The sequence below is a fragment of the Hevea brasiliensis genome, chromosome 2, assembly GCF_030052815.1.
Source record: "Hevea brasiliensis isolate MT/VB/25A 57/8 chromosome 2, ASM3005281v1, whole genome shotgun sequence".
NCBI lineage: Eukaryota > Viridiplantae > Streptophyta > Magnoliopsida > Malpighiales > Euphorbiaceae > Hevea > Hevea brasiliensis.
Genome location: NC_079494.1, coordinates 71,520,990 through 71,536,721, shown reverse-complemented (window position 1 = coordinate 71,536,721; position 15,732 = coordinate 71,520,990). Strand labels below are relative to the sequence as shown.

The 15,732-nt window shown below is 33.5% G+C and overlaps 1 protein-coding gene across 1 annotated transcript; it reads left to right on the top strand.

Moving 5' to 3' along the window:
* The first annotated feature begins 6,758 nt into the window (after positions 1 to 6,758).
* Positions 6,759 to 15,183, top strand: LOC110661883 (kinesin-like protein KIN-12B). The gene is made up of 16 exons (XM_021820696.2): positions 6,759 to 7,319; positions 8,003 to 8,140; positions 8,239 to 8,322; positions 8,425 to 8,550; positions 8,639 to 8,698; positions 8,780 to 8,833; positions 8,928 to 9,020; positions 9,451 to 9,546; positions 9,933 to 10,078; positions 10,988 to 11,137; positions 11,222 to 11,351; positions 11,445 to 12,644; positions 12,738 to 12,836; positions 12,919 to 13,071; positions 13,146 to 13,946; positions 14,657 to 15,183. Exons 1-16 carry the CDS (start codon positions 6,990 to 6,992, stop codon positions 14,963 to 14,965), a joined length of 3,969 nt encoding a protein of 1,322 aa, XP_021676388.2. The 5' UTR covers positions 6,759 to 6,989; the 3' UTR covers positions 14,966 to 15,183.
* The last annotated feature ends 549 nt before the right edge of the window (positions 15,184 to 15,732 follow it).

Below are 15,732 nucleotides of genomic sequence, written 5' to 3'. Positions count from 1 at the left end.
AATGCCAACCAATTTGACACCCAAAATGTGATATGTGAGTGCAATTAGAGTTAGTAAATCTATTTTGTATGAAAAAGTAAACATTTTGACTTAAATAGTGCAATAAATAATGCCACTATAAACAAAAATGTAGAGGACCCAAATTTATAAACCGTAATAGGTATGATAAGTCTGTAAAAATGAAATTATTGGAATTAGTTTTAAAAATGATTTGAAAAGGGATACTGAAGCACTCTAAATTTATGTGTTTCAGTTGGAAAGAGATCTTCGAAGGAAAAATGAAAATTAGAGTAAACTATGTCAATAAAGAGGTTTGTGCACAACTAGTCTTCAATTTATAGGATTTTGCATATTTCATTCGCTCAAATGATTTTATTTTCTTTATGTATTATGTTTATCAATAAATTTATTTTATTCCAACAATTATTGAAATGTGTTACAGTATGAATGAGTTTAGTTTTGGGAAATGGATAAGTTATGATTTTATTTTTGTTATGGATCAAATAAAATTTGCTTTGGAAAAATTTTGATTGGAAAATGATTTACATGGAAAAAGTGTGACACCCCTTACCCGTCTACAGTGTAGCCGAGCAAGTTATGCCACTCAGTGTGTCGGAACACCAATTCATATTTCAATTTCAATTAATCTCTTTTAATTCATTTATTTATAATTTTTGATAAATCTAAATTTTTCTGCAAATTTTATAGAAAATCCGGCAGAGTGCCGGCTATAAATTGGAAAAACAGTTCTTCTGAACCTGTTAAAAACACTCCCAATAATATCATTACCTTATTCTCAATCAACCTCCAATATATTCTCAATAATTTCTCAATTCACTTCAATATCTCAATTTTGGGTCCAAACCCTAGCTCTACCATTTCAACTTTTCAACCACATAAAATCAATGGATCAATTCACACTCCTAATGATGCATATATAAGTTTAAAGAATTAATTGTCACTAACCTTTAATGGAGCTAATCTCAAGCTTGTAAGAACTCTTCCTTTTGATTTCTTTTTGCTCCCAAAAGCTTTACTAAGAGGAAAGAACAAGAATTTGTGTTGGGAACTTAGGCTTTAGTTGGGTAAAAACCAAGAAAAGCAAGCTTGGTAAAGCTTGGCTATGGTGGACAATGGGAGAGCATGGGTGACGTTTTTGAAGAGAGAAAGGGCTACTGAAATTTTCTAGAATTCTGCCTCATTTATCCCTTTTTATTGAATTTTAATTGTCTTGCTTTAATGTGATTGGCCATAGCATTTTTAATTACCTCATGCTTACATAAGCATGAGGTAATAAATCCCATTATTTCCATTTACTTTTCTTTCATTGCTTATTCATTTTTTTAAATAAATTTTCATTAATATTTGTTCATATTTTATGTCATATAATTCACTTGCATAAATGGACAAGTTGGTCAAAAATCATCTCTGAAGACGAAATGACCAAAATGCCCTCCATTTGGCTTACCGGGCCAAAATTGTCTGTACCGATTGAAAAAATTTTCTAAGCATTTCCTTGGCATTCTAATGCCATAAAAACCTCAATGACCCTTCTCTGGAGTCCCAAAAATTATTTTATAATTTTTCCCCTGGGTCGAGGGCTCCTAGTTGCGAGAATCGCAACTTCTCACTAGGTTACCCATCGCTAGGGCACCGGCTCATTTAACTTGGTTGTATTTTATTTCTAAAATTTTTCCTAAATTTTTCTGATTAATATTTGAGTTAATTATGGTTGCTCTCTTTAGTTTAAATATTTTTCCGGACGTTCTAGCTGTCCGGACCGACACTGGTCACTGGAACAGTAGAATGTACGGAGTTACTACCGGGAGGGTGTTACAAAAAGGACAAATTATGCTTTGAATTGTGATGGGTATGGAAATTATCAGTTATCGGAATTGGCATTGAATTGAATTGTATTGTGATTTTATGCTCACAAAAAGGATAATGAAATTTATGATGTTATTTTATATCTCACTACAAATGCTCGACATGTTATTACCTGTCCCTCATTTGTTGAGGAGACACTGGAGTTAGCTTTGTTTTGATTACCATGGTACGTGAATATGCTTAGATCTTCCTCTTATTAGAGGTTAGATCTAAGTTAAACTTGGCCCTTTTCAGAAGTAATTTGTTAATGTGCACGATTCGATCTCCCCGACTATAGGAAGTGAGAATCACTTTGAAGATTGGCCCTTATGGATTAGTCCTACATAAAGTTAGTGAGATTAAGAATAATTTTTGGAAAAATGAGCAATGGTGATTTTAAAATGAGATTTTTGCATAATTGATTTTAGTGAGATTTACTCTTTATTTTCATAAATTGATGGGATTATTTTAAATGTTTAATTATGATTTGATAAATTATGATTATTGATCAAGGTCATTTGAACAAATGATTTATATTATTGGCAGTGTTTATTTTGATTTTTAGAATTTTGATGAATTTAAGGATTTCCAAATTCTTATTATAATTTTGTCAATGTATATTGTATTACAATTTTAAATTATAGTTGTGCACCACTGAGTTCACCACTCAGCGATAGCTTTGTATGCTATCGCAGGTGGAAGTAAGGATTGAGCAGTTGAGTGAGATCACTTGAAGCTGCGCCTTGAAGACACATTGGGACTAGCTTCGGGTATATTATAGGTATACCCTTGTACATTAGATTTTAATGTAATCATGTAATTATATGTATGTAATTTCATTTGAGCAGTTGCATAAATACTTTTTTAATATTATTTTGAAATGTAATCAAATACAAATTACTGTAATATTAGTTTGAGATTTTAATTACTTATAAAGTTTTGTTATACTAATTTTAGTACTTCAATGAATGTAAATATTTAAATTCTTATATTTTGTGAATGATAACTTATTTCCTTTATATTGAAAATTTGTGAGATTGAAATGAGATGGTTCAGTGTTGGTTTAAATCAAATTGTGTTTGAATGCGAATTGAGCTTCTTGTATGGGATTAAATTGGGAGGTGAAATGGATTTTATTGGAGTTGTGGTTGAGAAAACATATTGGGAGTGTTTTTCTTTTCAGGTTTTAAAGAACTGTTTTCTCAAAATGCAGCTGACACTCTGCCGAAATTTTGAAAATTTTTTGTAACACTAGATTTTAAGCGAAGATTTGATCCACGATCAAAATTTCAATTAAAGGTTTTTTAATAAATATCTAACGTTCCAACCACTATAAAAATGATTGTAAATGATTTTAAAATCTCTTGTAGTTTATTTAGTGGGTTATCGGTAGGCGAAGTACAATAATTTATTAGATATAATACGGGATCATGTTACATCTTACGAGGTGTAGGGTGTGACACAAAAGGAATTTCTCATTCACTGAGTTTATTTGTGTTTTGTTGATAGCTCATATAGTGAGGGTAGGGTTTGGTTGTTTGTTATTATTATTTTTTCCTGTGAAATTTTCTTGAAAGAGAAAAAGAGACAAAGAGGGGGGGAATAGTTTTTTACAAAGATAAATTTCAAATTTACTATAACTCATTGGCAAAATATTTGATTAGTTGAATGATGTGTGAAAAAGTCTATGGGAAAAGCAATTTTTTTTTTAAATGTCAATAAAAATAATAGAAATTGGATGAATATTCATGGGTCATGTGAAAGTTTCCTATTTTGAGGAGTTTTTATAATGGGATGAGCATATTGGATATAAGGTTTGATATGAAAGTAAAAAAGAAGGGGGAACCTTTAGTGATATAGCTACCTTATTATAACTTATTTGTGCTGTGTAACCATTAATTTGGATGATGCACATGCTTGAAATGTATTTTGTTATTCTATTTTACTTTTCCCTATAATTTTTTATTCATTGAGTTTATATACTCATTCCCCTTCTTTTGTTGATCTCCTTCAAGGACATGGTTAAGGGCAATACTCAACAAATTTTAGATAATTAAGCTCCAAGGTTTGATGTAATTAAGTCTATGCATTTTGTATTATTCTGTGGAGCTATATTTGAGACATGCACAAATTCTATCTACTTTGGCACTATGCTTGCTACTGTATTTTGTAATAATATTTAATTAAAGAGATTTATATTATTATGAGAAAGTATGCTATTTTAACATAGCCAAATGAAGGCAAAGATAATAGAAAGACCCATTCATACAGATTATAGCTTTAAAAGAAAGGATGTAAATGTATGTGATGAAAAGTCTTGCTTAGACCTTATGAAATTAGCTCTATGAAATGAAAGTGGAATCTCTTTGTGAATCTGTAAATGATAAATGAAATGATTTTTTTTTTTTTTTATGAATATAGTGTAATGAGACTCACCCAATATATTTATAAAGATATAATATAATAAAGAGAGAAGTTAAGATCAAATTTGTTGCAAGTTCTGGTGGCCTTATGCCTTCCAGTGCTCTATTGTCAGTGATAGTTCGGATTTAGGTTGTTACAAGGATGATTTAAAGGTCATCTATGAATATTTTTAGAATTTTTGGAGCTAAGTACATAATTAATCAGATTTAAAGGAGCTAGGTTTTTTAGTTGAAGATCAGACAATTTGACTTAGATTAAGGTTCTGGTAGGCCCTAGATGGGCAATTTGATAATTGTTGTAGGCCTGAGGTTATTGTGTTGAGTTTGCCTTGCAAGAGTGTAGGTCTAGATATCGAGGAGACTTTGTCAACATTTCGGCAAAATCCTAATTAGGTCTTTCTATTTTTATAGTGACAATCATATAATGGTTAGTTTATGATAAAATGTCAGTGTGTTTGTACAAGTGAGCTGAACTAATTATGTTCTCAGTCCCAACTGGACCTGCAAAAGTCAGGTTAACCAGTCTATGAGTATAACATACATTAAGTTTCTTTTTTAAACAAATACTTAAATTATCTTATGCACGATCATATATCATGGCATTTTATTAGTTATAATTGCATATATATATATATATATATATATAAACTATGAAAATGCTGCATTTTATTACTTATGATATGCGGTATATCACAGATGATTAATTGGTTCTCAAATAAAATGAAAATGAAAGAATGATAATGGCATATATGCAATATGAGCTCATATTATGTTATGGGATGTAAGGTAAGATAAATTTATTTTTTGACATTCTGTATCTTTGGCATTTACTAAGGGTTTTTGTCTTAAATTATAGGTTTGTTTGACCAGCTTGTAAACTCTAAAAATAATTTTATATGTTTGTTTATTATATTTTTTAGGCTTAAGCTAACAAAATAAGCTGAGAGGGACCAATTTTTCATTTTAGTGTTCATAAGCTTTCTACTTATAAGTTGGTTTCAATAAGTATTTTACCATATTATCCTCATTTAATTTTAAAATTTTATCATATATCTTACTTAATATCATTTTTAGTAATTTAATAATAAATGTGCTTACAAATATATGTGTTAACTACTTATTAGCTACTTATAAGCATTTTAACTACACATATAATTGCTTAAAATTTTATATGCTTATAAGTTTATATTAAGTGCTTGTAAGCTAATTTTTATAAGTTAAGTCAAACGTTCTTTATGTTATGTTAATGATCAAGAGAAAGTCTAAAGGAGTTTCCATAAAGGGCTAGGTATGTTGGAATTATGATGCAAAATGCTAAGGGGAACCTTTGATGACATAATTGCTATGTTGTGAATTATTTGTGCTCATGTGCCTGAATGTTTTTCCATATACGTTTTATTTTTTAGTAAAATTTTACTCACTAAGCCTTCAGCTCACTCTTATTTTCACTAACCCTTTAAGAGAAAGATTTTGTAATATAGTCAGCGGATTTTGCGTGTCTAAGTCCCAAGTTTGATGCCTTAAATTTGTTATAATGCATATATCTTTTTAATGGAACTCTATTTTATGACATGTAAATTTTGACAGTATTTTGTGGTGTTGTTATTTCATGCTTTCAAAGTATTAAAATATATTTGTATTTTATGTTATTTAAAGCGCTTCATAACTTATGTAGGCTTTGGGGCCTTTTATTGGTATAAGTGTTAATGCAGATAACAAGTATGATTTTGAGTCATTGTAGGTCCTAAGCAAAACCATTTTAATTGAATTAAACCGAGCTCGACGAATTAGTGGTTTGAGAACTGTTCTAGTTTTAATTGAATTAGATAAAGAATTGATTTAAAAAAAACCAAGCAACTAGATCTATTTTTATTAATATGAACCAATGGATCAATCCGGTCAATTTCAAAGAAAATTTTTTTTTTACCATACATATAAAAAGATTTAAACTCATGTATCTTGAAGATTTGAGGAGATAGAATTATACATACATATATATATATATATATATATATATATATATATATATATATTAAAATTTAAATTTTAAAAATAAAAATTAATTAATTAAATTTATTTATCTTTTAGGTGTTTAAGCTAGGTGTTGTGTAGCTTTTTTTTTTTTTTTTCTGTTATTCTCTTTTCTACAAAAGGAAACAAAAGTGAGTATATTTAAAAAATATAAAATAAAGATATATTTAACAAAAATTCGAATTCATATAACAATGATTTAATAACTATTAAATTAAATATATATATTAAAATATATATAAAATTAATTAAAAAATATATAAAAAAGCTTAAATTTATATATAAATATTTAATTTAATAATTAATTATGATGTAAGCTTAAGTTTTTTTATAGCTATATTAAAAAAAAAAAATATTGGTGCACTGTTCAAGTAGCGACAATTGGCTGAAAATGGACGTCAAGGGTGGAACCCTCCCGCTCCAGATCCAACACAATTTCAAAATCAGAAAAAAATAAGACCCACAACACCCTTCTCAATTATAACACCAAATTCAAATTTCTACTCTCCAACGGCTACATTTCTCTTTCTCTAATCTTTCTCTCTTTCTTCTTTCTCTCTCTCGTCTGCTCCTCCTCATCTCTCGCTGTCTTGCCCAAACCCTACCTTCTCCCCCTCTCTCTCTCTCTCTCTCTCTCTCCCTCCCTCTGTTGTCTGTAGAATTTACACGATGAAGCATTTTATGCAGCCAAGAAATGCGATCTTGAGGGAAGCAAACGCCAATGGTGAGCCGCCATTACAGTCTCCGAACCCTAGCTCTAACAAATTGAAGCCATCGCCACCGCCGTCTTCTTCACGGAGGCAAAAGTTGTCTAAAGAAAATGCTCCGCCGTCAGATCTGAACTCTATGCCACCGCTATCAGATCAAAAACCCTCGCCGTCCCCTTCTGCCAAGATGAAGAATCCGTTGCCGCCTAGGCCTCCATCCTCCAACCCTCTAAAGCGCAAACTCAGCATGGAAACAGTGCCGGAAAATGCTCTCCCAGATTCTGGCGTCAAGGTTATTATTTAAAGTTTTCAAGTGCACATTTTAGGTTTCTGTTTGGTCGAATTTTGGTTTCAATTTCCTTTTTGCCGCTTGCTTCCCCACTCTCAAAAGCCTGAGATTATTTTCTTTTAATCAATTTAATATTTTGACGTTTCTTGTGCTGAGGAAATTTGGATGTTTGTGTCTGTTTTAAATTGAATCTTAGGCCTTGTCTAGGTACAGGGAAGTGTTTATTTCAGTGCCTTTTCAACTTCTATTATGCAATTGTTTGTTTTGAATTCACATTCTAGTTAGTAAGAAAAAAACTGAGGTTCTGGTTAATAAGATAAAAGCTGTATTGATTTTTTTTTTCAAACATATTTGCTAGAATTTGTCCACTCTCCTTCCTAATTATGTTTGAGTCTGTTCTGATTTCTGACAAAATGAAAGTCTCTCCAAATATGAACCCAGAGCCTGTGCAATTGTTTTGCTTAGTAGCTGAAATTAAACAGGAATTTTGGTTTCAAGAAACTAAGGACTGTACTCTATTGCTTGACAATATTGCTGTCAGGATATCTGCATTGAGTTCTTTATTTTCTGAAATCTATTTCTTTTCCCTTTGTGATCAAATAATTTTGGTTTCTCTTAGCATTAGAATTCTTGTTGATTGTGTTTTTGCTTTTTCTTGTTCCCCTTTTATTTTCACAAAATCTCAGGTTATTGTGCGAATGCGACCATTAAACAAGGATGAAGAGGAAGGGGAAATGATAGTTCAAAAAGTATCTGATGATTCTTTGTCAATCAATGGCCAGACTCTCACATTTGACTCAGTTGCTGACACACAATCGACACAAGCAAGATCTCTATCACACATCTCTGCAATATTACTTGATGATTTTTATAGTGAATTACTAAAAACTTTTTCTTTTTTCCACCTTCTTTGTTTCCACAGCTAGACATTTTCAATCTTGTTGGAGCTCCTCTTGTTGAAAATTGTCTTGCCGGATTTAACAGTTCAGTATTTGCCTATGGACAGGTATCTCTAAGTTTACTCTTGTTAACTATCTACATTTTGTATTATATTACAATTGAAAAATTTCCTAACTTCTTTTCTGTATTGGGAAATTAAATTATCCAGACGGGGAGTGGAAAGACCTACACTATGTGGGGACCAGCTAATGCGCTCCTGGAAGAAAACTTATCCAGTGATCAACAAGGTTTAACTCCCCGTGTCTTTCAAAGACTCTTTGCCCGCATAAATGAGGTAGGGATCGATTCTGCCTGTTGCCAAACTCATTGAAGGTTATGTCATACAGTTAAGTATATAACATATGCTTTTGTCTCCTTTGCAGGAGCAAATTAAACATGCCGACAAACAACTCAAGTATCAGTGTCGTTGCTCTTTTCTTGAGGTCAAGGACTGTTTGTTTTGCTGTAATTCACCTGTTAGCTGCATATTTTGCACCCCATGATTCTTCAGTTTATTTTTGCAGATTTATAATGAGCAAATAACAGATTTGCTGGATCCAAACCAACGAAACCTCCAGGTGAACAAAAAGATCAGATTTTGGTTCTAATTTTTCTTTATATTGAAAAAAAACCTGATTTTCTCATATCCTTTTGTCTGCCATCTTTTTCCAGATAAGAGAAGATGTGAAGTCTGGTGTCTATGTTGAAAATCTAAGAGAGGAATATGTATTTACAATAAAAGATGTGACTCAGCTTCTGATGAAGGTTTTGCCTTTTACTTTGCTTGTGCTATGCAAAATCTATGTTGTTATGTACTCTGTGGTGGTTCTGAGAGCTGTCTATCATTTATCAAGTAAAACAGCATCTGAATGCTAGTATTTACCTTGCATATGCATATAGCTGCTTTTACATGATCAAGACAATGTGCTGTGTTATATTGATTGTGGCTCAAAAGTTCTTTTGGGGTAAGTTTGATGCTTCCATTGAAAATACGGTAATGTTGAGCAATGTTAAACAAATATGTGCATGTGTGCACGCACACACACATATATCAAATCCCTTTACACAAGGATGCAATTTTCTTACTTTTGAGTTAAATCCTTTCTTTTTTCTAATAATTTTTCCTAGTTTAATATTTTATGTTTCAAGATAAACTCTAGTTATTAAGCTTACGACTATCCAATAAATTGCACAGGGTTTGTCCAACCGGAGGACTGGTGCAACTAGTATAAATGCTGAGAGTTCTCGTTCACATAGTGTTTTCACTTGTCTTGTGGAATCTCGATGCAAGGTAAATACATTCCATTATCCATGTATTAATTCTCCTTATCTTATTAAAGAGAAGGTATACATGCTCTTAGAGACAATATTGTGAGCCCATTAGTGGGATTCAAGCTTCTTTTAATTCTCTCTCTACAGCTTGCTCTCTAGAAAGGGCATTTACACAATTAGACCTAAATATGTATAATTGCAAAAACATGGATTCATTTTCTTATCAAGCAAACTGGGATTTTGTTAGACTTTTTTTTTTTTTTTTTATAATATTTATTTCTTGAATACTTAAATTAGAATGGGATATGGCAAGTAGCGATTTTTAAAATATTAGATATGATTGATGGTTGTTTTTCTATTACATTTTTGTGCTGGTGGATCCTAAAGTAAACTGTTTTCATATAGAGCATGTCAGACGGCTTAAGCAGCTTAAAAACGAGTAGAATAAATCTTGTTGATCTAGCTGGGTCAGAGCGACAGAAGTTAACTGGTGCTGCAGGGGAACGTTTGAAGGAAGCGGGGAATATAAATAGATCTCTGTCACAGCTTGGGTATCATCACTTTCTACTTCATTTACATTTTTTAATTCTCTGTTGCAAATTATTGCTTGCAAAATCTTCCGTTTTAACTTGTAGATGTTGATATCCTTGCCAAAGAGTATATTTTCTGGTTTAGATGCAGTATGATACAGCAGCATTGAGGTATTTGGTGTCCTACAATATAAGTTTCATTCACATAGCAGTCTTGTCAAAGAGTTATAATCTCTTGATCTGATACAATTTGATGCAAACAGTAAGCTTTGGTTAGATGGAGATCATTGATCAGATGTGCTGCTGTAAAATGTAGAGATCATTGATCAGATGAAATCTAAAACATAAAAAAATGTTTTATTGTATATATATAATGTGTTTTGACAAACGAAATTTGCCTTTCCTTTTTCCATTCAAACTACCCTAAGGGTATGAAAGTACCATAATTATCGAATTCATATGAAGCCACAAGTGGCCTAAACACATGCAGTTTCCTCCTTCCTCTCTCTTCTTGCTCTGTTGTTATCTCTTGATTTGAAATACTGCACCCATTATTTACCAGCCTACTAAATCAGCCTGGATAATTATGAGGCAAAAACCAATAAAAAAGTTAAATCTGTTGAAATAGGCATTTTTCTGGAATAACAGGTGTGAAATACCTGTCAATCGTTGTGGATGACAATCAACTTATTTTTGCAGAATCATCATATGAGAATTATGAAAGCACTGCCAGTTCTTTTAGTGGCTTAAAAATTAATACAACTTGTAATTGTTGTTGTTCTTTCATGCTTTATGATGTTTTTCTGTTATCATCAGAAAAGGGGTTTGAGCAACTTCTGAGTTGCAATAATTGTCATGGGCATATTAATATTATGGCCTTGCACCAAAAGAGACATGTCTGCTAATTGTGCCCAATTATGGGAGTTGCAGGAACTTGATAAACATTCTTGCTGAAGTTTCCCAAACAGGAAAGCAAAGGCATATCCCTTACAGAGACTCCAGGTTGACATTTTTGTTGCAAGAATCTCTTGGTGGCAATGCAAAATTAGCAATGGTTTGTGCTGTTTCTCCTGCACAAAGGTAATAATGTTGACCATGCTGGCATTTAATAACTTCTCTCTCTCTCTCTCTCATAATGGTAGTTTATTTTAATCAATAATGCAGTTGTAAGAGTGAGACTTTCAGTACATTGCGGTTCGCGCAGCGTGCAAAGGCAATTAAGAATAAGGCAGTTGTTAATGAAGAGATGGAGGATGATGTGAATCACTTGCGAGAAGTAATCCGGCAGCTAAGGGTAGGCTTTTATTCTTATTTATTAATAAGATTGTTTCACCAATTACAAAGTTAAACATTTTATGAGACTCAACTCAAGTGGATGAATATACAGGATGAATTACATCGAGTGAAGTCAAATAGCAACAACCCAACAGGTTGGGATCCTCGAAAAAGTTTGAACCTATTGAAAAGCCTTATTCATCCACATCCACGACTGCCTCAAGTAGATGAGGATGGTGATGAGGAGATGGAAATTGATGAGGAAGCTGTTGAAAATCTTTGCATCGAAGTAGGAATGCAACCAGCGGGGACTGAAGATTGCAATACTGTAGACAAAATTAGGCATATTATAGAACAAAGTCCTGATGCAGATGTTGAGATGGAAGAAGGAACATGTGAACAGGATAAACATGAAATTATGATTGTTGACTGTGCTGATACTGTTAGAAATTCCCAAGGTTATTCTAATGTTATTGACAAGGAACCAGTCCATTTACTCGTTCACACACAAGATGAAGATTCTTCTGGAAAGCCCTCCAATAATAATGACAAGGAGAAAGGGAATTTTAGCTCCTCTGTCAGTAAATTGTTAACTGAAGAATCACCTAGCAGAATGGTGGAAGTTCGTACTTTATGTGCTGTATCTGATTCTCAAACTGGACCTTCTATGGGAGTTTTAGTGGCAGGTGATGCCAATGATTCTCAAAACAATGCATTGAATTGTGCATCACCTACTAGCCTCAGCATAGTCCCGTGTGAAGCATCACCAGTTCTTAAATCTCCAACTCCGTGTGTTTCTCCAAGAATCAACAGCAGCAGGAAAAGTCTCCGTACTTCATCAATATTAGCAGCTTCCCAGAAAGATTTAAAGAATGAAAGTAACTCAAACCAAGAGGATGTACGTGTATCTTTCGCAAAATCCATGAAAAGCAGCTCTTCTAATGCTCTGGCTACTCAAGCAAGTAAAAGTTTTCTTGCACCAATGCAGCATTTAGCAGCTAGCCTCCATCGAGGCTTAGAAATTATTGATGGTCACTGCAAGAGTTCAGCATTCAGGGGATCATCCTTTAGGTTTTCATGTAGACCGGCAGAATGTAAGAAAATTTCACTGCTTGAAAAAGTTGATGCAGGTGTGCAAACTTTTCCTCAAGATAATGATGTACCACAAGAAGATGATGTGGCATTTTTTTGTAAGAGCTGCAAGAGCAAGAAAAAACTGGAGGACAAAGATGCTGATGACAACTCAAACTTGCAGTTAGTACGTATCGATGGCTCAGAGTCTGCTGATAAATCCAAAAACCAAGTTCCCAAAGTAAGTTCATGGCTTCAGCTTGATGCTTAGTCGCGGCCTCCCCTACCTATTTGTGGACCAAGTGCTTGACATTTTTGTTTATTTACTAAACAGGCAGTGGAGAAGGTTTTGGCGGGAGCCATCCGGAGAGAAATGGCTCTGGAGGAGTTTTGTGCCAAACAAACTTCTGAGATAATGCAGCTTAAGCGTTTGGTAGGTTACTACTTTATCCAACAACCAACGCATCTGTTATTTACTTTAACTGATACAATGACTTCCTGGCCAATATTTACAGGTGCAACAGTATAAGCATGAGAGAGAATGCAATGCCATAATAGGGCAAACAAGGGAGGATAAAATTCTTCACCTTGAAAGCCTTATGGATGGTGTTTTACCCACTGAGGAGTTCATGGAGGAAGAGATAGCATCACTTATGCATGAACATAAGGTATGATTTTGTTTCTTAAGACTCCTTTGTTCACTAGTTTCATTCAAGACATATATCTAAGCTTTTGTTTACAGCTTTTGAAGGAGAAATATGAGAATCATCCTGAAGTTCTAAGAACAAATATTGAGCTGAAAAGAGTTCAAGATGAGCTAGAACATTACCGAAATTTCTGTGATTTGGGTGAAAGGGAGGTGCTGTTGGAAGAAATTCAAGATTTAAGAAACCAGTTGCAGTACTATGTTGACTCTTCATCCACATCTGCACTGAAAAGAAATTCAATATTGCGGTTGACCTGTTCAACTGAGCCAAGTGTGGCTCCATCTCTTAGCACAATTCCGGAGGCTGTTGAGGGGAGTGCTGAATTGAAACTTGAACAGGAGAGAGTGCGCTGGACTGAGGCAGAGAGCAAGTGGATTTCGCTTGCTGAAGAATTGAGGACAGAACTTGATGCTACCAGGGTGCTAGCTGAAAAAAGGTGGCAGGAATTAGAGACAGAGAAGAGATGTGCAGAAGAGTGGAAGGAAGCAATGCAATTGGCCATGGAGGGTCATGCACGCATGCTTGAACAATATGCAGATCTTGAGGAAAAACATATTCAATTACTTGCAAGGCACAGAAAGATCCAGGAAGGAATAGACGATGTCAAGAAAGCTGCCTCTAAAGCTGGAGTAAGGGGTGCTGAATCCAAGTTTATAAATGCCCTTGCTGCAGAAATTTCGGCATTGAAAGTGGAAAGAGAAAAAGAGAGACGATATCTTAGAGATGAAAATAAAGCACTTCAGTCTCAATTGAGGGATACTGCTGAGGCTGTACAAGCTGCTGGTGAATTACTAGTAAGGCTGAAAGAAGCAGAAGAAGCTGTTGCTGCTGCAGAGGTAGTTTTGGTTTCCTGTTAGTTTGCTTTGATCAGAAGTTTGTTATAATTATTATATGACCTTGTTTGCTTCACATAATGAGTCCAATATAGTCAATGCATTTTTTTTCCTCTAGAAGGTAAATAAAAAATTTTAGAAAGGAAAATTGGAGGTTACCTTGTTTAGACGTGGAGAGAAATGAAAATGAAAGGGCAAAGGGCATTGGGAGAATAATTCAAAATTTGGACGCAGCAAATCTTATTGCCCAGAATGGAGAGTTAAGTGAGAGGAAAATTAATAAATTGCTTTTTGATCCTTTGTTAATAGTTTTTTTTTTCCTTGTAAAAGCTCATGGTCATAAATGTAATTTAAAAAATTTTCTCCATCCTCATTTCTTTTATTTTTTTCTCTTAAAATTTTATCTCAAGTTGTTAAATGCATTTTTTTTATCAACATTTGGCTTTCAACAGAATATTGAAACTTCAGAATTGCTTGCTAGACATGCTTAGACAAGTGTGTGATTTGTGCACGAAATGCTTGTATAACTGGAAAATGTGCTAGATACGTTCTGCTTACAAATACTGGGGAAAGAAATGGTGAGTTATGAATATAGGACACGTGTCGTCTAGCATTGCATGAGCTTTTTTAATTTTCTGATTTATTCATCAACTGGTGAAGTTTGGTTATGACACATACTTTCATTGCTTTTTTAACTTGGTTTGTTTTTGTAGAAACGAGCAATGGATGCAGAACAAGAAACTGCAAAGGCATATAAAAAACAGATTGATAAATTGAAGAGAAAACATGAAAACGAGATAAACACTCTTAACGAGCTCCTTGCAGAGTCTCGCCTACCCAAAGAAGCAATACAACCTGCTCATAATGATGGTGAAACAGCCAAGTATGATACAGATCTTAGTGAAGGTGACCGATGGAGGGAGGAATTTGAGCCATTTTATAATAACGGTGAATGTGGTGAGTTATCGAAACTTGCAGAACCCTCATCATGGTTTTCTGGATATGATAGGTGCAACATATAGAGAGTATACTTAGTATCAGGATGGTGTATGCATTACTAATGGTTCTGTGAAATAGCTTGGAGGGTGTAGCTTTTTGCATTTTATCTTGGTGATACCAGTTCTCACCATTTGTGAGGACCAATATTATTATCATCTTTGGTTCTAACTGTCTTGTATTCAAATTTAGATTCTTGCAGTTCATTAGAGTTGAATGAATGATATTCTTTTATTTATGCCTATTTGCTAGCATCAAAACTCCCCACTTTTTCATTACAATTTCCCATCAATGTAGCCTCTGTTTTCTTAGAAACCAAACGATGCACACTTGCGTTATTAGAAAATGGTATCAATAAACCACACAACAAGCGTTATTAGAAAATGGTATCAATAAACCACACAACAAAATCTGGCACCATGTGTTTGACATGCATTGGATGCACACTGATGCCATACATATGATGTTCAAATGACATATATAATACAAAATATGGTTTTGAATGCATGGTTTTACTATCAACAAATTCTATTACACTGTTTTCGATTCTGAATTTTTTTAAAAAATTTCATTATTAAAACCTTGTTGCTTTAAAAAGATTCACGAAATGGGCTGCCAATGCAGCATGGTTCAGACCGATTCGGTCTAATTTTGTCATACATTTTCCGATTCCAATTCCAATTCCCAAGTCCAGTGAAGGTTGGACTAACGCGATTTTTTAGCAGTTTGTGAATATTTTTAGATTTCTTTATGTATATATGTGTGGGTGATAGTGATATCAGTTGATATTGCC

What these genes read in the sequence shown, in the direction of transcription:
- LOC110661883 (XM_021820696.2), top strand. Translation starts at nt 6,990, where the DNA reads ATGAAGCATTTTATGCAGCCAAGAAATGCGATCTTGAGGGAAGCAAAC. An exon ending in AGATCTCTGTCACAGCTTGG is followed by an intron (nt 10,079 to 10,987) that starts GTATCATCACTT and finishes TGGGAGTTGCAG; the next exon opens with GAACTTGATAAACATTCTTG. An exon ending in GCTGTTTCTCCTGCACAAAG is followed by an intron (nt 11,138 to 11,221) that starts GTAATAATGTTG and finishes TCAATAATGCAG; the next exon opens with TTGTAAGAGTGAGACTTTCA.